The sequence below is a fragment of the Polyodon spathula genome, chromosome 13, assembly GCF_017654505.1.
Source record: "Polyodon spathula isolate WHYD16114869_AA chromosome 13, ASM1765450v1, whole genome shotgun sequence".
Classification (NCBI taxonomy): Eukaryota; Metazoa; Chordata; class Actinopteri; order Acipenseriformes; family Polyodontidae; genus Polyodon; species Polyodon spathula.
In genome coordinates this window covers 13,432,879-13,457,030 of record NC_054546.1, presented here as the reverse complement: position 1 = coordinate 13,457,030, position 24,152 = coordinate 13,432,879, and the positions used below count along the sequence as shown (strand labels likewise).

The 24,152-nt window shown below is 36.2% G+C and overlaps 1 protein-coding gene across 3 annotated transcripts; it reads left to right on the top strand.

Annotated features, from left to right (window-relative positions):
- The first annotated feature begins 5,542 nt into the window (after positions 1 to 5,542).
- On the top strand, positions 5,543 to 20,760 carry LOC121325263 (APOBEC1 complementation factor-like). Of its 3 annotated transcripts, none has more exons than XM_041267670.1 (12): positions 5,543 to 5,621; positions 9,365 to 9,508; positions 11,510 to 11,644; positions 11,921 to 12,051; positions 12,408 to 12,646; positions 13,680 to 13,844; positions 14,506 to 14,603; positions 15,391 to 15,667; positions 16,386 to 16,579; positions 17,208 to 17,344; positions 18,138 to 18,268; positions 18,742 to 20,760. In XM_041267670.1, the coding sequence occupies exons 2-12, from the start codon at positions 9,410 to 9,412 to the stop codon at positions 18,891 to 18,893; spliced, it is 1,758 nt and encodes a 585-aa protein (XP_041123604.1). In that variant the 5' UTR covers positions 5,543 to 5,621; positions 9,365 to 9,409; the 3' UTR covers positions 18,894 to 20,760. The 3 variants fall into 3 exon arrangements, with proteins under 3 accessions (XP_041123604.1, XP_041123603.1, XP_041123606.1); XM_041267669.1 differs by having other exon boundaries at positions 16,362 to 16,579; XM_041267672.1 differs by lacking the exons at positions 18,138 to 18,268; positions 18,742 to 20,760 and adding an exon at positions 18,007 to 18,097 and having other exon boundaries at positions 16,362 to 16,579.
- The last annotated feature ends 3,392 nt before the right edge of the window (positions 20,761 to 24,152 follow it).

Below are 24,152 nucleotides of genomic sequence, written 5' to 3'. Positions count from 1 at the left end.
AATTAGTAAGTAAAACTTCATAATTATGTAAATAATGACTTTGCAGTGTTGCCATAGCACCGGTTGTGGCCTACATGCTGTTTCCAATCTATAGCACAATACACCAAAGGAGGTTATCCAGGATAAAATGGCTGTCCCTTGGAGAATAGAATTTGTGAATGTCAACTGGAAAATTAGCCAAACCATGAAATACATTTCTGTTTGCAGTTTGCACATAAAAGGATTTGAGCTTCAGGAGTGTAATGGGATACTGTTTATAAGGAGACTTTTAGCAACGTACAATAAAGGACTGAAAAAAAGACACAATAGCAACTTACTGAATTGTAAACAGAGCATGACACTCTTTCTAAAGTCATCTGTATTTGCCTGTGTTTTTGCTCACTTTTGTTTCCACTTCCTTTTCATTTCACCACCTTACAACATCTCCGAAACATTGTTTCACAAATTTATGGCTCTGCCTCGGTTTGAAATGCTAACAAATTCTTGAAGCTATCCATTCTCAAAATGGGTTTAGTATACTGTGTTAGATATCTTGATGCATTATCGTATTTTAGGAAAACAAATAACAATATACAGATTAGTAACCAATTCAATGTAGGGAATTGTGGCAGAGCACAGCTCTGCCCTTTAGAAATTGGCTTAATTAACGATCAATCAGCACCCAGCCACCTGACTTAAAAGGAGGCCTCTGATTCCTATTAAGAGGAGGGAGTTGAGGAAGCAGGTTGGTGTTTTGTTGTTTGTGATTTTTGAATTTTTTTGAATCAAATGAAGGCATCGCCCAGCCTGGGAACCTTAATTTTGTAAGTTTTGCTTTTTATCTTTCTTTTTGTGTTTAAATCCCTTTATTTTGGCCCTTGTGCCCTTTTATTTTTGTGTTTATTTATAAACAAAGTATTTTTTTGAACTGCAGTCTGTCTCTGGGCCTCTATCCACTTGCCAGCCTGCCACAGGGATATAAACCATTAAAACAGACCCCCAAATAAGTAATTGATTTAAACAATGCCTTTATGTCAGGGGTTCAATTCACTCAGACTAAAATTATTTCCTGGAATGAAAAACATGCAGAAAACAGAAACTGTGCTATCTATTCAGTATAAAGTACAAAAAAAAAAAAAGCAAACCACATTTTAACTATTTAAATAAAAGAAAATGCTTTGCGATACATACTAAAGCCAACAGGGGGTTATCGAAAAAAGCAGGCATCAAATTAGTCCAATGAAATAAGAGTTGATATTCTTTAACAGAACACTAGGTGGCAAGGGGTACTCGCACATGTAAAAGCAGATTCTCTGCAACAAGCTTCTCTATATTACCGATTCAGAACAGTATATTTGCTGACTTGAGAGGACTTGTCTTTAACTTTGTCTGTTTTATCTCATTATAGGACTCATTTTTGCAATTTGCTAAATGTTGTTATGTGACATACACATCATTTACCAACAGTGCACACAGTCCCATTTCAAATAAAAACCTTACTATAGCCACAGTCTCCTCAACCACATTTTATCTGAAATGGTTCACTTTTTAATCAAAGTAGCAAGAAACTCCAAATAAACTTGAGTGCAGCTAAAAATAGTGAGACAGATTTCCTCTAATATGCAATTGAAATGTTGCTGTCTATAGAAACGGAGACTAGCATGTTCATTTATTTTAAAACAATCATGTAAACCTCTGGATTAATGCCTTCTGCATACCGAGTAAACTTGCTAAATAATTAACATCAACATCTAAAGGCATTATTTTGTATGTTGGGTGGAGAATTTATACTGCTAATAAAATAGCAAGGAAAAATTGCTTTGTCATTAAGCATGCAAGGTACTGTCACAGAGATGGCTGAAGTGGGCGGCGTGAATGAAGTGAAGGAATGAAATACACAAAGACAGAACAGATGAATGTGAAATGATGATGGCGCTTGCTTGCGCCGGTTTATTGAAAATGAAAGTGTTTAAACAAACAGAAAACAGGACACGGCACTGGTAGCCAAAATAAAAAGACAAACAAAAACTGACTAATACTAAACAAAAATACGGTGAGCAGATACTTTACGTTATTATAATTATTTCCTCCGTCTCCAATCCTGTTCTCCACTCACTGAACACAAAACCCCGAGTGGGTGAAAGTGCAGCTGTACCAAGACTCGATTGCTAATCAATCGTTCAGTTGGAGTCTGGGTACAACTGCATGTGAATTAATAAAGTGCAATTCCCTGTGCTCACATTACTTTTAACTTGCACGTGAAGTGCTGTGCAATCCTCGTGCCTAAATACTAATATAGATTTTAAACACTCGTGTTACACAGACCCATTTATATCCCGTGTACCAGTGACTATACACCAACATTAATACACAACATAACAAAATATACACAGGGGCGGGCATTTCGTCACAGGTACATAGGCTGCCAGTCTAAACAACTAAATACATATAAACACAGAAAACAAGAATAGATAAACACTGAAAAATTGAAGACCTTATTATATTACCAAAAGACAGAGAACACCTATAAGAATATATGATGAAATGTTTGAGCACACCTGCAAAATATGACCACAAGATCTGCTACACATTGAGGCCCCAGTTTAAAACAGAAAAGCTTTTGATGTCAAAGAGCCTATCTAAGGGCCCCCGAGTGGCGCATCCAGTAAAGGCGCTCCACAGGGAATGCAGAATGTGCCCTATAGCCTGGAGCTTGCAAGTTCAAATCCAGGCTCTGTCACAGCCGACCATGACTGGGAATTCCTAGGGGGAGGTGCACAATTGGCCAAGGACTACGTCGGCAGGGGAATCCACTGCACATCATTGACCCCTATGGTCAATAGAGCAACTGTGGTTCTGCAGTGGAGCCACCAGATCTGTGTTATCCTCTGGCACTATAGGTCAGGTGGCATCACTGTGGATCTGCAATACAAAAAAAATGACAGAGTGGCAGAAGCACGCTTCGGAGGATGCATGATGCAGCCACCATTTTCGGAGTCGGCTGGGGGGTTGCAAGCGGTGGATACAGATAATAATAGGGCATACTAAATTGGGGAGAAAACCAGGGTAAACTAAATTTATATTTTTTAAAAAAAGACTCAAGCACACACCAGACAACAAATATTAGAACACGGAAACAGGGTGCATGAACAAACAAACAAACGTGGTTACTGTACCTTAAAATTGCTTTTGTAAAACGGCATGTGGCAGGCTGGCGAGTGGATAGAGGCCCAGAGACAGACTGCAGTTCAAAAAAATAACTTTTATTATAAATAGACACAAAATGAAAGGGCACAAGGGCCAAAACAAAGCAATTTAAACACAAAAAAGATAAAAAGCAAAACTTACAAAAATAACAGTTTCCAGGCTGGGCAATGCCTTCACTGGATTCAAACTTTCTAAACAACCAAAAAAACCCAACCTGCTTCCTCAGCTCCCTCTCTCCAAATGAGAAGCAGAGGCCTCCTTTTATATCAGGTGGCTGGGCGCTGATTGATCGTTAATCAACCTAATCAACTAATCAACCCCAGCCACCTGAACATAATAAACCCAGGCAGGTAGGGGAAGTTAACCCCATCCCTGCCAATTTAAAGGGCAGAGCTTTGCTCTGCCACACGGCATCATATAAAAAAAAGAATAATGCAAAACAATAAACAAAAACGCAATTGATACAGTTTCACATCAGGTCAATGTAACAGTATTTTTGGCACTGCGTTCACTGGGGTAAAGAAATAGTAACGTATTACATGCATTTAGTATAGTTCAGAGCAGGGGTTCTCAAATAGTAACATCTTATTTGCATTCACTATAGTTTAGAGCATTTAAGTTTAATCTTGTGATAACGAGTTTATCACAGGGATTTACACCCGACAGCAAATTTGAGAATGAAAAATGAATGCAGTACTACAAAGAACTTTAAGTCATTTAATTACATTTTCAAGTTGTTTGTTACTAGTTTTGTAAAATGGTAAGATTTCCATTACATGAGAGTAGATGTTAAAACTTCATGCTGATTTGAACTTGGCTCTCTCCAAGATAAGCACCAACTAAGACATAGCTTTACAGTAAACTAATGTGATCAATCTGCATCTCCATCCATTTGCATTTCTTTCCATCTGTTGATGTGGATATCCTTCTGCCTGGTGTTGATGGCTGAAGTGTAATGCTGGCTCCAGGGATCAGCTTATTTTGCCTCCCCAGCGCATCAGCACACACAACGGCTGCGATGCTGGCCATCTGGATTGAGCTAAGTAGGGTACATCTCTGGGGTCTTCAAGTGGGCACCTTCCATACTCTGTGTTTCGTTGACTAGCCAACGACACCTCAAGAGGGCTCAACAGTGATTCTGGTGTCCCAGCATCACTCCCCTCCATCCCCCACTCAGTTCAGCCCAGCTTACTTACCTGTACATCAGCGTTGCTTTCTTTCTATTGTACTTCCAGAATCTTTCCGTCTCAACCACAGCCAGATGCTGCTCCTTTCTGCTGCTTCAGATAAGCTCTTCTCTGTGCGACGCAACTCTTGACCCACAGAACCCTGAGAAACCGGGTTGTAGAGTGGGCCACAAATCCTCGACAACCCACTTCCACTGGGTAAACTCAGACTCAGCTAGTTGAGCATATCGAAGTTTCTTCCTCTCATACGCCTCATCCACAGCATCCTGCCATGGCACTGTTAACTCTACCAGATGAACAAGGCGTGCTGATCCAGACCACAAGACAATGTCTGGTCGAAGATAAGTGGTGGCAATCTCAGGTGGAAAAGTAACCCGTTGACCAACATCTGCCAGCATCTTCAAGTCTCTAGCAGCTTCAAGTTGTCCTGAGCGAGGCATGGTTTTAACACCTTTTTTTCGGTGGTTGCTTTCCGGGACAGAGGAATATTGTCTTTTGTTTGTAAATACATAACAAGAGGAAGGCTTTGCTTGTTGGCTGAAGTGGTACCATATGTTTAAGCATGGAACAATATTTTCACATTTCACGTTTTAATCTTCTATTACATCAAAATTGTTTTATTAGGCTGCATCAACCCAGATTTTTTTTAAATAACATTAATAGAGGAGTTTCATTAGTTTAATGTGTGTCAATCAGTATTGAATTGTCTCCCCCATTTTTTTCTAACAGGTAGAAAGATCCCTGTTGTCTCTACAAAATGTGTAATCTACCAATCAAACATCTGATTATTGCCAGTTGCTATGGAAGCCACCATGTAAATGCTGATTTTATTTGAAAGATCAAGACTTTTCAATTTTCCAAAAGATGTGATTTTATTTACGTATCCTGTTCTTACATATCACTGTCCACTGTAAATCACACATTAAAAACACCTAGAACTTAGTTATTTAAAACAAAAAAAAATCTACAGTGTTACCCAGAAATTGAGAATATTGTATTTATTTATTTATTGAATTATGTATTTAAGTATTATCATGAATACAACAATACTGTTTGCAGGTGGAGTGCTGAATGGAGCGGAGAGATAGAGCTCAAGTTAAAATTTAACTAGCTGGGGTTGCAAACCAACCTCTGGACACTGAACCTTTGGAGTCTGATATGAGAATTGCAGAATAACCAAAGTGACACGTCGCCAAGCCACTAATCAAGGCAGGACTCTTCCGGGTGGTGATCTCTGAAATTGCTCAGGTAACTCATTTTTGTATGGAATTTACATTTGCATCTTTTAAGAATTTGCCCTTGCATTGTTGCGTCTTGCATTGAATGGGATTATCTTTATGAATTTGGATTTTAATGTTAACAGATTGTTAGTTTTTGCTCCAGAAAGTGATGCCTTATTCACCAGTGGTTAGTGGGAAGCACTGTGGATTTTGACTAAGCTCTGACTTTTGGCCAGCACAAGATGAGCAACTATAACCAGTCATTTTGCTTGTACTGTATAATGTAGAACCTGTGCATTATTTTTTTCTTTTACCATTATCTGTCTTTTTAGTTACAGCATTACCAATTTTCAACCACTGTTGTTTTAAAGGAAGCACATCATTAGTTTATTCCTTTGCATCATTTGAATGGTAATGTACCATATAATGTATTCTGTTCACATATTTTTACAGGACTTGTAAACATCTACCTGTTAGAAACATTTTATTTAATGCCTGGTTATTAATTCTGGTCAGTGATTTTAATTGTTATTATAAAGCCTAAATGAAAGGTGTGATTAATTATTCATTCATGAAGTTGGTAACTTTTTGTGCTGTGTAAGACGTGTATGGAAATGTTTAAGGATTTAACCCAGATAGCTGGCCTATTTAAATTGGACAGCTTTGTTTAACAAAAAGGAAAAGGTACAAGGAATTTGACAAAGAACGTACTTATGATTGTTTGAATTTTGCATGGTTACTTACTTGCAGCATTAACTCATTAACTACAACACATCAACCAGGCATTTCACTTTTTTTTCATACAGATGAATGAGGTACAGTTTTTGTACATTTTCTGCCTCAGGGCTTTCTTCTTTTATTGTTAGAATGACAGCAAACAGTACTTCCTCAGTCATTTGGAACACATGTTGTAATGTTATGGTTAAATACAAAATAGACTCCTGCATGAAATCAAACCATTTGTCCCAGTTTTAGAAGGTGTTGATAACAGGAAAAAGTGTTCATCTGGGAGAAAAAACACATTCTGTGGGTTTTATTAAATCGACAAAAACTGCCTTCTAAAAAAAAGTCATGCAGCTCCCACAGTCAAAGTCAAAAGAACTACTTGCTGTTACATGCTTGTTGGAGTTTCATTGCAGAAGGATATGAAAGTACATCTTTTTTCTATAAACCTTTTTTTTTTTTTCCGGGGCGGGGGGGTGTTGATATGCTACCATTTTAGAAAAGTGGTTTTCATTAAAAGAGGTATTATGTAAGTTTCTTTGGGGTTTTTTTGTTTTTTTTACAGAAATATAATACAAAAATTAGGGAATGTTGTTAAACAAAATCATGCACAAAACCAGCTGTAACATTATAACTTTACCTCTGCAAATGGCTACTTATCCTTTCAAAGTGCATTATTGGAGCTACATATATTTTAAAACTGTCAAGTATTAAATATCAACTCTTTTTTTTGTTTATCTTATTTAAGCCCTTACTTGATATTCAGAGTTTCAGCTCTGGTCTCCCCTACAGTGATTGCTGGATATACACAAGCAGACTTGCACAATGGCCTTCATCACCATATGTGTTTAGCTTAAGTCAACAAGCCTCAAAAAGCAGGTATTGATCTACACAAGATAAGCCCCCATCTAGTTATCTTGTTTATGCAAAAGGTAACCAGGTATTTCCAGAGAGAACCTAAGTCAGGCAGTGTGGGCTTAATGGAGCTCAAACAGTAGCTTGCCAGTGGAAGCAGAAAAAAGGCACATACACACACACACAATATGGGATCTGATTTTATGATTTTAAAGAGAATTCTAAGCCCTCTCCCCCACCTTTTTCTTGAGACAAGTTGCATGACAGATACCCCCCCCCCCCGTCGTTCTGATGGAGGAAGAGACATAACGAGAGTCTGTACGGAAATGCACAATGACTTACTAAAAAATAAATACAAATAAATAGTACTCGGTGAATGTGTTTTCTTGTTTTTGGGGGGGGGGGGGGGGGGGGGGTAATCTAAAATAAACATAGTGGACATAATTTTCTTATTTACACTTAAAGGGGAAAAAGACTATTGTATTATGTCTTTGTTTGACATTAGGAAGAGCACTGACATTTGCCCTGTAAATGTCCAGGAGCAAATTAAATTCGTCCTTGCTAATGGAAACAAGGTGTGACAATGCTTTGCCATTACTTCACTTACAATCTAAACACACTGCCAGAAAATATAAAAATTTTAAACACAGCCAGGCCTCTATCACTCTTGGATCCTGGGCTGTGTAATAAAATAAATAATATGACAGGTATTTTAATAAATTATGTTGTTTTGGAATAAGCAGATTTGATTCTTAATCACAAATTACTGTTCCACTGGTCTTTTCAGAGCTATAAGATTAAGGGTCTCACCAAATCAGAATATAATGCTTTGCATTTGTACAGGCTTTGATATGTTAAACTACAGACACTTGACTTGCAATTGAGGTTCTTTGTGCAGAATCTAATTAATATCTTACGTGCCACACAGGATTAAAGACACATGAGAAGAAACCAGATGCATTTTAATGCTGACAATTTAAAATTATTAATTAGTATAATATACACAAGGACTGTAACAGAAGTCAATTATGATCAAAACATGGCACAGAATTAACTTAAAAACAACAAACCCTATTCATACTAAATCAGGTACTGGGGGTATTTTTGTTGAACTATAAGTATCTACCTATATATATATATTGCTATATATATATATATATATATATATATATATATATATATATATATATATATATATATATATATATAGTTTTAAATGACTGATTAGTAAAAACTTTAAGATTAGTAAAATGTAATTCTAACAGTCAAAGGCAAAATCCTTGGTTTTAGGATCCATTATCTGAAGGATGGAGCTCCAAAAGTGCTGCTAGAAACAAATTGATTTTTAGAGTTTTTCTTTCTCTCTCAAAAAGTAATAAAAAAAACAGTCACTGTCATTTTTATCTGCAAGTCAGTCATACATTTAGGTGTTAAGATCCAATAACCTTGATTTGTAGAAAGAAATACTACCACGAAGGCAGGATTTAGGATTTGGTCACGCTTCACCACTGCGTTAAGCTTTTTAAAAAAATTTTTTCGCATATATATATATATATATATATAATATATATAATATATATAATATATATATATCAACCAACCAAAGTGACTGGGACAAGTAGTGATTAGGAGTGAGAGGTTCAATGAAATCCATTAGTCTCAGGGTCAGATTAGTGTTAATCGGGATCTGTGAAACCAGTTGTAAATGTTAGGCAGCATTTCAGCTAACAGTTCACAGACATTTAAACAACTGAACCAATACATTATGAATGTAAGTCAGTGTTTTTTATCAAAACATTTAAGGACAGGTTCATAATTCAAAACACACATGTGTGACAGACAGACTGGAATCCTAATGTTATCAGCATATTTAAAAGATAAGGAGACACCAGACATGCTATATAAGAGTTAACCCTTTACCATGCCCCAGAAATAAGCTCATACCAACCTATCCTTCAACTAAAGCGATGGTAGATAGTATACAAATCTAAATGATTTGTCCCATTGGCAGTGATAAATTCCATTAACTTTTGGCTGGGAAGTGTAAATTTAGGAAGATAATATACAGGGAACACCAAGTATCCAACAGAGAATATTATCACTGCAACAAACTTTGATGTGAAAATATTATACTCCATTAGAAAACTGTGTGTTCTTCCCATGTCATTAATTTGTTTTGAACTTTGATTTCAGTGAGCACCCCTAATTAAGCTGATTTATTGCTGTTAATCACTCACAATGGAATCAAATCAAAAATCCGGGGATGGACTGACAGGCACACAGAAAGAAGCAGCCCTGCGTACATTGATCCAGCGTACAGGATATGGTTTGCTTCAGGTAGGATTCTGTATCTATAGCAGCAATTGCAGTTGAATATGACTACAACATTTCAGTTTTGCAGGTTATTTTCCATTTGTATGTATAGTCACACAAATTCACTTGGGTTTTAAAAGGTTGCTTACTTATCCCGGGGCAAAAAGTTTATCAAATAATTAAGTAAACTAGGGGAAAAATTCACAAAGCATTTTACTCCAACCATTCTTTAACACCTTTTACAAAAGTAGAAAGAAACAACATAAGAATATCCAACAGCCTGTGAAATTGAATTCTTCTCTCAAGTACTGTAGCTTCAATAGGGTTTTCTACTTTCAGAAAACATGGTGACAATGGACATTTACATTGGGAACATATCTTAACTAAACAGTACAATAATGCCCCTGGACCACATACTGCACAGGTTTTTTTTTTAGTTCCCCCAATTTAACCCTAGCATAGCACTTAGGACAGTAAACATGAGGGGCCCACCACATATTATTTTTCAGATAAGCTGTGTTCATCACTTAAACTTTAATACAGCCATGTATTCAACCAATAGCTTTGGCAATGGTAGCAACATATAACACAGCAGTGCATGGACAAGTTTAACATTTTGTAAGTTTATCAAATCTACGTTAATTACACCCTGTACAGCAAAGCCATTTTCATGTAAGCTGTATTAAAAATGCATAAGGTGTTGTGATATGCAACTAAAGTCTCTTTCTCAATTTCGTGCATTACAAACCTATAACATGTAACAAGATTAGTCTATGATGCCATCTAGTGCCAACAGTTAACATTTTCTAATTTAAAATAAAAAGACTTGGTTGTGCAAGACCACAAAAGTTGTTATTGTTGTATTTTACTCATAAGTGCTAGTTTAAAAAAAAACATTAGACTTATTTTTTCACTGTATTTTCGCTTTATGCTTATTCTTTATTAAATGATTTATATAAGACAAGGTGTTGTTGGTTTAGCACATTTTACTTCTAACCAGAAACATTAAAATCATCTTTCTAAGTATTTAATATGCAGAGAAATGTAAATATTCAGTGCAGACCTATCAGATTTTTACAGTCCCTAAAGGTTGACCCAATCAATGCTCTAGGTCTTTTTATAACAAGGTTTTGTTTTTGTCCAAAGCAGAAACTATCTGATAACAACCTGGTAACATTCTGACAGTTTTATAGCAAGAGTTTCATGGTTTGTATATGGTTTTACAATAGCAAGACACACACAACTGTTTTAAAATAACAGCTTCTTAAAAATAAAATAAATAAATAAATAAAATAAATTTAACAAATGCAACAGGTTATTATAAATGACTTGTCAATTAGTTATTTCATCTTTTTGTGGTCTTAACTACTAAGACTAGTTTCAAAAGTAATACCATCAACATCTACTTCATATTTACTTTCTTACTTGTTTAATATCCTATCATGTCATTCTAAAAAAAAGATTGCTTTGTCATTAGTCATCCTACCCATCATTCTCATGAAATCTGGAGTATTGTATTTATTTATTTTCTCTCAGTACAGTTTTCAAAACATTGACCCGAAACAGAAAATATTAAATATTTGTTGATTAACAAAATGTAGATGGTATAAATTCATTAAAATAACATTAGACACAAAATCATTATGGGTTTCAGTGGTAACCTGAGACAGTACTGGAATATGAAGGGTGTTATTAATGTACAATGTAATCTGAACATTGTTTCCTTGCAGCGTTTGAAACCTTGAACATGCTCCTATACTTTGCACTCAGCGTTGGCTTATAGTGCCATGTGTAATTCCTCAATTACAGCCTTTAATAGCCTTCAAAATCCAAGCAAACATAGTTATAAATACATTGGGCATATTACCATCACAGATTCCCATCAATGGATTTCTGACCCGTTTGTTTGGCTTTCTTTGTAGAGTAATTGTTTTTCCAGGGACATTGTAATTTTAATGAAACTGTTTGCTTTTATTAATTATAATGTCCCTTCATGTGTTCTTACTTTTTGTTTGTTTTTTATAGGAAAATGGGCAGAGGAAATATGGCGGTCCCCCACCACATTGGGAGGGTTCACCCCCTGAGAGAGGCAGCGAGATCTTCATTGGAAAGTTACCCCGGGACCTGTTTGAGGATGAGCTGGTACCACTCTGTGAAAAAGTAAGGACAGGAGGGAATGCTGTGCCTGCGTTTTAGGAATATGAAACTAAAGCCTTAGAAACATGTTACTATCAATCCATCCTTTAATTCTATCTACAGTACTTTTCTGAGTGAGAAAGAAAGGTAGTAACTAAATTTGTTACAGCACAGCATGCTTTAGAAGTAGTTGAAAAAACATAACATTACATTTTTCATATTAAAAATCTGTAAAAAAATGCAATATAACAATATGTTTGTTTTATAAATTCAGTTTTTTGTTTTTTTTCTACTTTACAGTTTGGGAAAATCTATGAAGTACGAATGATGATGGACTTTAATGGAAATAATCGGGGTTATGCCTTTGTAACTTTCAGTAATAAACAAGAAGCCAAAAATGCAATGAAACAGCTCAATAATTATGAAATAAGGTAAGCCTGCTTTCCCATTTGCCAGTTTTAAGACATACTCATAAATATCAGTACCTATGTTTCAAATTACATAAAACTTATATACAGTACAAGCAGTACTATCCATTGTTTGTAAAAAAAGCAATATTTGATGTATTTTCTTACATATGATTACATTGCAGCAAGCAAATAAAGTGCCTTTGTTATGCTCTCACATCGAGTTCAGAGTTTGTATTCCCAGCAACAACAAAAAAAAAAAAATCACTCACTATTGAGCGAGACCTTCAATGTGGCACTGTTATTCTTGGTGAATTTGAGTAGTTTTCTTGTGCTTTGATATGTATTTACCTGACACAGTGAGGGGTATTGTTCTTCAGGAGTGGACGTCTTTTGGGTGTCTGTGCGAGCGTTGACAACTGTCGTCTGTTTGTGGGGGGCATCCCTAAAACAAAGAAAAGAGATGAGATCTTAGCAGAGATGAGCAAAGTGACAGACGGGGTAGTCAACTGCATTGTATATCCCAGCGCAGCAGACAAAGCCAAAAACAGAGGCTTTGCTTTTGTGGAGTATGAGAGCCACCGAGCTGCTGCCATGGCCAGGAGGAAACTGATGCCAGGTAAGAACTTCAGAGTATTCTATTCTATTGACCTGCTGCTGTTAGTGTTTTACACCAACTGAATAGACTCCATCAAAGTTTAAACATTTACAGTTTCTTTATTCCATCTGGAATCTCTGAAGGGTACTTAGTTATATGGAGTTTCCTAGCACTGCTTAGTGGCCCATATAACAGTTGAAATTAATTTATAAAGATTCAAGAGAAGGGAGGGGCTCCCGAGGGGCACATCCAGTAAAAGCACTCTGCCTAGAGAGTAGGATGCGCCTTATAGCTTGGAGATCACCAGTTCAAAACCGATTGCTGACAGTACACGTTTCAAGGTGCTCGTCTTCGTCTCTCCCGAGTTGGTGTGGGGGTTGCAGGGGTGAACCAGGTTGAATAATTGGCCATTCCAAATTGGGAGAAAATCAGGGTAAAATAATTGGCAATTCCAAAAAAAAAAAAGATTATATGGAAGGGTTGGTATATATCCCTCAAAGATATTGACTCTGAATAATTTAATGCCTGCCTCCAAAGCATGTATTTACATGACAATGACATTCCTCACCTCCCTTTTGTTCGGTTCTTGGTCTTTTTTTTTTTATAAAAATGTAGTTATCTCAGTTTTTTTACCCCAGTTTTCTCCCCAATTTAGTGTGCCCAATTGTTATCTGTATCCTCGGCTCACCGCTCGCAACCCCCCTGCTGACTCGGGGAACGGAGGCTGGAGCACGTGTCCTCCGAAACGTGCTCCTACCAATCCGTCATTTTTCGCACTGCGGATCCACAGCGAGGTCACCAGACCTATAGTGCCGGAGGACAACACAGATCTGGCGGCCCCACTGCAGAACCACAGGCGCCCTATCGGTCACAGGGATTACAGGGGTCACTGATGCGCGGTGAGCCATGGATTCCCCTGCCGACCCAGTTCTTGTTTTTTTTTTAAATAGAGATGAAGCCACCAAATTCATCTAATTTGTAACCAGAGCCTGAGCAGAAGTATATCACAACCACTGCACACCATAGCTCTAATTTCTGATCAAAACTACAATAGGGAGGATACAACTGTGGGGCCATGCCATTGCAGTGGACTGGGCAGAGCCAGAGGTGGAAGTTGATGAAGATACGATGGCGACAGTTAAAATCCTGTATGTGCGGAACTTAATGTTGTCAACCACAGAGGAGACCATTGAGAATGAATTCAACAGCATCAAACCAGGTGACTAATCAGAAGACCATGGAATAAAAGGTCAAATCTACTGTACGGTGCAAAACTGACATTCTAAACTAAATAGTAATCTGGAGATTATGCCTATGTATGTGAAAAACATAGCTTCCTATCACACAAACATTACGACTCTAAATAAAGTGGCACCCAGGACGGTTTTTGAGACTTTTGTTGCTGCTACAGCTGAAATCTCTTTTTCAATATTTCCATTTAAAGACAATTTCGAGAGACACATTTTCAATTACTTCCCAAACCAGGATATTTCTTTGATAGCTGATAATGTCATTTTACAAACAAAACAACACATTAAAGTAAGACGAGTAAATAAACAGATCATTTTCCTTTTACCCATTCATCATTTTATTAAAAATGAATGTCTAAAAGCAATATCAATAAAGCAACAATATGAACACCCGTATTGTAATCTGTTTAGTCAAAGAGGCTGTGAATGGCAGATCATTTATTTCTCTTCATGATCACTTCTTTCATGGACTTACCAGCAAGCTGTAGCCCTTGTCATTTGAATGTTTCTACAGCAGTGTGATTTATGGCCCATTTACTGAGCTGTGGCAAACAGTCATCATCAAATTATTTACATATCAGTAAAGACCATGAGAGAGTCAGTGATTTGATTGAAAATATATATTTTTAGGAGCTGTTGAAAGAGTGAAGAAGATAAGAGACTACGCTTTTGTGCACTTCACCAACAGAGAAGACGCAGTAAATGCCATGAACACATTGAATGGAAAGGTAATACAAACCGATTAGAAACTAAGGCTTCCTGCAAAAGTGTCAGCTTCACTTTTCTCCTGTTTCTATTGTTGTGTTAGTCAAGTAACTACAGACGCTGTCAAAAAATTGCACCTACAGTGACCTAGGTACAGTATGTCAATAGAGCAGAGTGTAAAGGTATTCCTAAAAAAGTAAAACATTCAGAGTATACAAGTCATACAAACAATTACACACTGTTTTAAATGATTAGGTAACTTACTGTAGGGTTTGGTATTCAAACTGTATGTAGACAATTTACATGGTCCATTCCATCGAAATGTAATATTTGCAACATTGGATAAGTCATCAATATTACAATACCATAAAATCCAGTCCTTTTTAAATTCTGTGTGTTAAGACCAATTTCATGGTAAACACTGCTAAACTGAACACACATCCATCAGGCCAGTGACCCTTTCTGTTGTGTACTCCAATGACCCCACTGCAAAAGATAGTGCTTCTAACCCGATACCTTGCCACATATGCCACTGCTGGACTTTTTAAAGAGCAGTTTACAGCATGAAAGAAACTCCATTAATGATAAGAAAAATCGGAACAGACATTATTTTTATGTGATTTTTTTCACCTCTGAGGACCATATTTCGTCTGCCGTTTGTAATAAGATATGTTGCTTCCTAGGCCACTACTACAAGGGGAACACATGGTTCCAAAAATATAAACCACACAAGGAAAAAACTAAAGAATAATTCTCAGATGCTGTTGCAAGGATATGTTTTAATAGTCAAGTTTTCTTTTCTTTTAAAAGCTGGTGGATGGATCTCCAATTGAGGTGACATTGGCCAAGCCTGTAGACAAGGACAGCTATGTTCGATACACAAGGGGGGCAGGGGGCCGAGGGTCCATGCTGCAAGGAGAATATGCTTATACACTAGGGCAGGTGTATGAGCCTTCAGCTGCATACATGGGAGCGCCTTTCTTCTATGCACCCCATGCCTACACAGCCATCCCAAACCCAATACGATTCCTTCCCAACAAGGGACATGTCAGCACCCAGGGTATGATGCGCACCTCTTCCATCAGAGGTAACTGGAATTGTCTATATTCAAATATCTTGCCTCTCTAAACTGGTTCCTTTATAATGCAGTCCTGTATGTTTGGTGCAATTTATAAAAATTACATATTGTACTGACACAAGATATATTACAGGAGCTAGTTTGAACAGTGAAGTGGTAATAAATTTGATAAATTCTGTAAATATTTTATTTCTCAATCTGTCTATAAAAGCTATAAATTCACTGAATCACTAATCTTAATTTTAATGTTGTTTATTATGCATAACAGCAAGGCGGTAGAGTTTGAGTTTAAAGTATGTACAAATCATAATAATCTATACTTACAATTTATGTTTGCCACACTTGCATTGTCTATAAAGTGAAAGATGGGATTTTGACTTCTACCAAGTCCACAGATCTGAAAATTGCCCAAAGCTTTGAATGTCAGCTTTTAATAAAATGCATTGTCATTTGCACAATTCTCAGAGTAAATTATATAGTATAATTGCTGAAGCGATTATGCCAACCTTTTTGTTGCACTAATATGAAGGCTGCAGAAACAATAGAATGTTTTTGCCGATAAGCCCTATTTCAAACCTCAGTTATATAAATATACCATCAACACTGTTGTACTGCGCAAGAGTGGCTAACAGTCAGGTGAATGTGATGAATCCAGGTGATTTCTGGTGATATGATTCGATTCAATTCCTTCTTGCATTCCTAGAAATTTACATGACTGTACCTGTAGGGGCTGCGGGGGTTCGAGGGCTGGGTGGACGTGGGTACCTGGCCTACGCTGGCTTTGGCCGTGGTTTTGCGGGATACCAACTGAAGGCAGACAAGCGAGGGGAGGACAAGCTTTATGACCTCTTGCCCGGAATGGAGCTCACGCCTATGAATCCTATAACCCTAAAAGCTCAAGGAATCAAATATGCTCCTCAGGTACATGATTGATGGATCCTGGTAAGACACAAAAATACTTTGCTTTAGGGAATCAGAGCAGCTCTTGCCTTTTAAATCTGTAGGCTAGTCTCATTTGCAAAAAACAATCCAAAACAGCCCAACTTAAAATCCGGACAGACTGGATTTATGTCTTTAATGATTTTTTTTTTGGACATAGATTGTGCTTGCAAGTAAAAACAGAATAAATACATCCAACACTTAAACTCTGCTTACTTGGAAAGGTCAGCTAATTTGGGTGTAGCTATTTCTCTGCATGACACAAACCTGTACTGTGAAGAGAAAGAAGGGTGTAATTGAACTAATTTAAACAAATGTGTCTTAAGCCACACAATCTTTTTGTTGATGGTTACAAAAAAAGTACTGAAGTAAATATTGACAAATACTTTAATACATATTAATTTATTAGGCTTCTAGATCATTCGGCAGTTTGTGTTTCATATAGAAAAACAGCCAGTATATATGAAATTGCAAGAACAGGCAGATTAAAAGCAGTCAATATAATACATTTCAGAATATTAAATATACAATGATGCAGTATCCAAAGGAAAAAGATGCTTTGCAGAGTATGAATGAAATATTGTGAAAAAAAAAAACATTGTCCCTGCAGATATTGGAAGATATTTGCCAGAAGAATAACTGGGGGCAGCCAGTTTACCAGCTTCATTCTGCCATTGGGACCGACCAGAGACAGCTTTTCATATACAAAATCACCATCCCTGCTCTTGCGACCCAGCATCCCAACATGTAAGTCACAATCTTTACCATCTATATTTTTTCAATTGTGAGTTCTATTAACACAAAATATAACTAGACTACACGACATACCTTTATAAACTTATGTAAACTAATGAGTTACTTACCTAGTTTAGGCAGAGAACACAACAGTTCAATATAAAAAAGATACAAAGGTCATTCAAGAATAAATCATTAAAGTCAGTTGAAAGGTTGTCTTTTCAAAGTTACATGACGCTACGTGTGCACGCACAGTATTTACAAACTAACCCTTTTTTCCCAATGTAATCATTTGATAGAACTTCAACAACCTTTTGAAAAGCTTTTATTTAGAATGAACTTGAGAGTCTGTTTTCAAACTCTAAAACACCCAACCACAAAACCAACACAATAAATCAATCCTGCATCCTTTAACTGTCCAAAAGTTAAGACTGGTTAAGATTTAAAAATATATATGTATCGTACCAGTGAACATTTAACTCCCTTAATTGGGACCAGTGTTGCCTTTTAATAGTACAATGTCACAGTATTAAAATTAACATTACAATTCTACTCGTGCATCTCCAAAGTTCAGTTAAAAAATTACAGACCATTTTTATTTGCTGTCTTACATTGTACTATAAACATGCATTAAACAACGATCAGTAAAAACATTTTATCCGCTTGGATTACAGGGCTGATGGTGTATATGCCGCTTTCAACCAAATTCAGGATTAGATCAAGTTTTAATGCAGCAACTTCTCCACCACTTTCAGAGAATGAAAATCTAATGAAACTTTTATATCTTCACAACACCTCCTTGCAGACATCCCTTCACACCTGCAAAGCTCTGTGCTTCAGTGGATGAAGCAAAGACCTACGCTGCTGAGCATGTCCTGCAGATCCTGGGTCTGCAGACAGAGGGGGCTGAGCCCCCAGCGACTGCAGCATTCCCAGGTATGTGAAGGTCTGTAACCGAGAGCTGATCCCACCATGTTGTTGGTTAATGCAGTCTTTTTGCAGCAGAATAATTTGCAAAGCCATAAAGTAAAATTATCCGCCATATTCAACTATTGAATGTTAATATCAGTTCAATGTGCTTTCTCCATATGAAAAACCATAAGCTTGCCACACTTAAGTGACTTGTGTGTTGTTTCTGAAAATGTCTCCAAAAGATTAGCATTTTTTTATATGTGGATATTCTGGTTTTAATAAGTTTTGAGAATATTATCCTTATTACTCCCTCAAAAGAAAGGAAAAATAGGCTTGAAAGGAAAAAAAGATTTGTATGTTAAAGATACAGTTTCTCTGAAACCGGTTAGTAAGGCTCATACATTACTATGATGAATGTTAAAGGTAGCTGCAGAGTTATTACCTATTGCATGGAGAAATCTTTTCTCCATCATCTCTATGTTTGCCTCCTGTTGCAGCGTATGCAATAACGAATACAGCCACCAGTGTAGCAGCAGCCCAGCTGAAGCAAGCAGTCACTCTAGGACAAGACATGACGGCCTATGCAGCGTATGAGACATACCCCACTTTCGCCATGGCAACACAGGGAGACGGCTATGGAGTTTATTGAGACAGCTCCCAAAAGGACCATTGACTTAGTTCACATTCATGATCTGTGGGTTATTGATTATATACCTGAGCGCATGTCAGATTTGCATTTGGAGGAGTACAAGTACCACAGTTTGTTTTTGTGTGTGATTGCCAATTATTTTAAGATTTATATGAATATAATGTAAATCCTCAGTTAGACAAACATTTTAGCCTGTGTCTTCATTAATGTAATTTCAATAATATAAGTGTGATACTAGTCCTGATATGTCTTGACTTGTCTCAGGAATAAGTAAGCTTGTGTGTTTACAAAAACATTATTCAGCATTTCTCTTTCAAAACTGCTTTTTGAATTAAACATAGTGGTGTGCACAGTCAATACATATTTAAGGCACATTTGTACAAAACAGTCCGTACTTTTTATGTGCTCTCAACAATCTCATGTTGCACCCGTAACATTGATACTCAGGTCAGGCTTCACAAAGCCAGATTGACATAACTGTGTCAAACTGACTCACAGTTCTTTATCCCAACTTTGGATTGTGCATTAACCTAAATATAACTGCAGTTCAGCTTCCAAATAGACACTGCCTTCCATTTGCTGTTTTGGTTTTCTCCTTGGAATGCATGGGAAATCTGAATGCAAGACTGCAACAATGAGCTGAAAGTGACACAAACCAAAAAAAAGGCTTCCCCAACAAATGTATGTGTAGCAACACTAAACTATAAGAGAATGAGTTCAATTTAAATATATTTAAACGTATTTATAAATGGTATGTTTTCTTTTCATCATGTGCCATAAAAAAACAGTTTGTATTATCTTCTTGTTTCTGTTGCTTTAACAGACTTAGCGATAGAAAACAGAACAAGCAAATCAACTCTATGGCTTTACTGTTCAAAGTTTCTGTTAAAGCAGCATCCCATAATGATAGTGAATACTTTCTGTATCCCTCCTGTAGAATAATATTCATGTCATCTGTTCAGAGAAGTATATATCTTATTAAATGTACAGATTGTTTTAGTTTCTACAGGTAGAATCCCTTTACCAATAAAATATAAGCTTGTCAATATGTTTTTCTTAAATAAAAGTTCACATTGTATACGATATTGTTCAATGGGGCTAATTTATATCACTTGTTGTACGGAAACCAATGTAAAGATGCCCGTTTACATTATGCATGCCAAGGTGTATTTTGCTGAAGAGCATTTCAGAACATGTACAGTGGGAAGAGATGTGTGAAATAAGCACTTAACAGAGGTATAATAAATGAATGTCATGTCATTTAGAATATGCCAAAGCAACAGGTAACAGTATTAAAGTGTGCATAGAGCACTTAAAATAACTTATTTTTGTACCACAAGTGCAACATTGTTTGTATAGAAATCTGTTCTTTTTGAATACCTAAAATGTTTCATATCAATTAGATGGGGGAATAAAAAACAAAAAAAAAAAAAAAAAACAAATGGAAATCGCCAATCGGGGTAAACATTGGAGTAAATTGGACACAATAATTACAAATAACTGCAGGGGTACAGCAAATTGAGTACTGCTTTGATAAATGTGATGTGGACAGTAATTTGTCTCTTAAATTCCAAATAAAAAAGTCAAAAAAAGTCTGTTTTCTGTTGAATAAAAAGGCTTTCAGTTTTCATTAGATACAATGGAGTTGTTACTTGAACAAATGCAACCCACCCTTACAAATGATATAAACAATAACAGTTTCACATATTTTATATGCACAACATTTGTGTTACAATTAGAGCAGTTATTTACATTATCCACAAACAAGAAGCAACATGTGCCGTGTATGCCCACAACTCCAGATGTAGTTTAGCAATGCTGTAATATAAACATACAACTGACCAGCACAATCTATTCACACCTGTAGTGGAATACATTTCTTTTTTTTTTTTTAACTTTCATTTTTACTGCCTGGTATTGTTCAATCTCTTGTATCAAGCCTCGAAGTTTCTCAAGTATGAGTAATTCACTCATCCTTTGGTTGCTTTTGATTTATTCGAAACTCAATTGTTTGGTTTCGATTTGCACCTGTAACATCACCTGTAATTACTGATTTTGTTTAGTTTACCATTAGTTTTTTGTGTACATTTTAATGTTATGGCATTATTGTTTTTCTTAATGTTTGCGTAATAAAATAGGCTAGTTAACACATATAGATCAAGACATGACCTACCCAAAATGCTGTTAAAATTAAAGAAATATAATACATAAATAAATGCATAGGCCTACATATTTTTTTTAACTAAGTCTACGTTGAAAACAATCTACTTGTTGCATATATGATATTGGTATAACAAAACCACAAAACCTTTTGAAAAAATTGTGTTTTTTTAAATTATTATTTTATTTCTATAGTGCTTGAATGAAATCATTATAACCTACTGCAGCTACTGTAGTAAAAATTTTAATTATGTTTAGTTTTTTTTTTTTTTAAAGTTAAAATCCTAAAATTCTAGGTAATGCAAAACTTTTGTCCAGAGCTGTACATTCAGCTGGGATGCAGGGGTTTGCATTTTACCTTAGTTGAAGGCATTTCTATTACATTTCATTCCAGCAATCGACTAAAACACAATGTGATGCAATGTACAATCTAATACAGTGCTGTAGAAACTGTAGAAAAACAGGATCTGTGTTTTAAACCAATGATCTTTTTATAGTTTGTATTTCCAAATAGAACTGACAATATGCTTTGCAGGATTTTACTTATTACTGTGCCATTATGTGTATGAATCCACTTAGATACAAAATGCAATCAGAAAGCATTGAAGAATGAATTACAGCACATGAGGGTTGTAGTACAACTTCATCAATCAAAGTCACTGACATAGACTACTCTAGGGTTTCAGTTGTAGATCTCAATTGTTGTTCCTTGTAATGACCAAAATGTTGTATCCTGTATGTGCCATGATGAGCAGAGCTGGGTATATGCTACTCAACTGAGAAGCTGCTCAAAGAAGTCCCTTCAATCCATTGGAATCTGTGAAGAACGCACACAATGAAATTTTCAAATAACGGATTTGGCATACACATTCAAATCAGGGAAACAGCACACTAATGTATGGCTAGACAGCTTTTTGCCAAAATCGAGGATAGCTGTGAACCTAGAATATGCTCCAATTCAATTGAAAAATTAAATAGAGCTCACCACAGCTCAGTCGTGTCTTCAGTTAACAGCAGCATGATTGTGTAGTACTAAAATAAATGTATTAAATTCAATAACAAAATGTTTCGGTAGTACGTCTTTCTTCAATGAACATGTTAGTTGCTTTGATGGCCTTCTAGTGGGTTTGTGTACTTTCCAGCCAAATGTTTTTGAGTCGGAAAACCAGAAAACTACTCGTTTTTCATTTTCCAATTTCTGAGTTTAAAATACAAAAATGGATTCTTGATTCTGGATTCAGGCTCCCCCCCAAAAAAAATGTTCATGTTGTTTGTTTTTTTAAATTGAATAATCTGCAGAAAAATGAAATCAATCTCCAAGAGTCAGTGATAAAGTAGTCTTTATTCAAGCATATATCTGGAGAGATAACATTTCACAGGAAATCTGTTAATGCTTCTCTAACAGGTACACACTTAAGCAATGATAGATATACTAATGTATGGGAAGATGGGCAGACCTATTCAACCAATAAAAGTGTGCCAGCCCTCTTTAGTGATCTTATGGCAAGCTCTGTAAGATGCTAACGTTTCCTCTCTCCCTGCAGTTTGCAGCTCTTACAAAAGAAGTAACTGCCATACTGCGATACTGTAAATAGAATTCACCCCCACCCTTCAGCATATTCTGTTACAAAAGAACCCCCCCCCCCCCCCCCCCCCCCCCACTGCAGCATGGAAACACTCCACAATAGTTAATATCTTAAAAATTATTTAGCTCCTTCAAGACGTTTAAAAAAAAAAAAAAAAAAAAAGTCAGAAACGGCCGAATCTGTGACCTGCTGTTATGACGATGCAATTTGTAGTCATGTCTTTTAAGCACACATACAATGTGGCTATTTGGCCAGTAGGAGTCACTCATTGCAACGCCTTTTTTTTTTTTAATGGTCCATTTAGTTTTTGTATTATAGATTATTCTATTTTGAATACTTTGTTGCAAAAAGCAATATGAAAAATAGGAAAACAAGCCTGAATCAGTTTTTGTATTTTAAACTCAGAAATTGGAAAATGAAAAATGGGTCGATTTTGGTTTTTATGAAAACTTGAAATAGAAAAACAAGTCGTTTTCTGGATTTCCGATTTAGAATGCAAAAACGATTGGCCGGAATGTACACGGACCCTAGTGTATTTAAAATGTCTAACAGAACAATACATTTAAAGGCTGAGTTCGATAAAGCCAAGGTATATTAGGTGGGAAAAAATGACATTAGGTAGAGCTGAGTGAAATGTTTTTTTTCTTTAGAAGATCTGGAGAATTATATTTTACTAATTAGAATGATTTGGACCTCTATTTGATAGCAACTGTACCGTCAAAGTGTTTTGGGTTTTATTTTTTTTTGTGCTCTGTGAATTGAAAAGCAATAATATTACAACTGAAGAGCAAAAATTACTTATTAAAATGATTAATTAATTTTAGAATTATGAAAGAAATGGAAGGAGCCTCTTCAATTATGTTTGCAAAATAACATTCTTCTCTCAGAGGTGTAAGACTGTCTCTGCCAGCTTCACTTTCTAAAGCAGGGATGGTTTCATAACAAGCCTTGTTTGCTGAACTTAGTTGACTTGTGGTTGTCTGGTCTGGTGAGAGGTTCAGTATTTGTATTCTTCTTTGACCTTCAACCTAAAGTGCATAAATGGGAGTGGATGGTCATTGAACTGATTGAACACACAGTACCAGAGAGGGACCGCCATGCTCCATTGCCAAACTGTGAATCAGGAACAGATGAACTTCAAACCCATTCTACCTGTACTTGGATGAAACCCTTTACCCTGTACAAACACACTGGGTTCAGGGAAAGCTGTTTACAAATGTGTGAGCTTTCACCTGTTTGAGATTCCAGTGCTAGTAGCAAACTGAGCAGTTTGTTGTACAGAAAATCGGCTTAAGAGAAGCTGAAGATGTTCACCGTGTGACCCTGCAGTTAAAGGTTATGACATAGTGTATGTAAATATAGTTTCTTTACACTGTATGCTGTTTTATTTAAAACCAGTTGGTAATCAGCAAGTACTATATATATATATATATATAATATATATATATATTATATATCTATAATATTATCTATATATATATATATATATTGAGGAAGGGGGACGAATACAGAG

Excerpts from the sequence above, each read along its gene's own strand:
- LOC121325263 (XM_041267669.1), top strand. The coding sequence starts at position 9,410 with ATGGAATCAAATCAAAAATCCGGGGATGGACTGACAGGCACACAGAAA. Across the intron at positions 11,645-11,920 it reads TGGTACCACTCTGTGAAAAA|TTTGGGAAAATCTATGAAGT; the intron begins GTAAGGACAGGA and ends TCTACTTTACAG. Across the intron at positions 12,647-13,679 it reads CAGGAGGAAACTGATGCCAG|GGAGGATACAACTGTGGGGC; the intron begins GTAAGAACTTCA and ends AAACTACAATAG.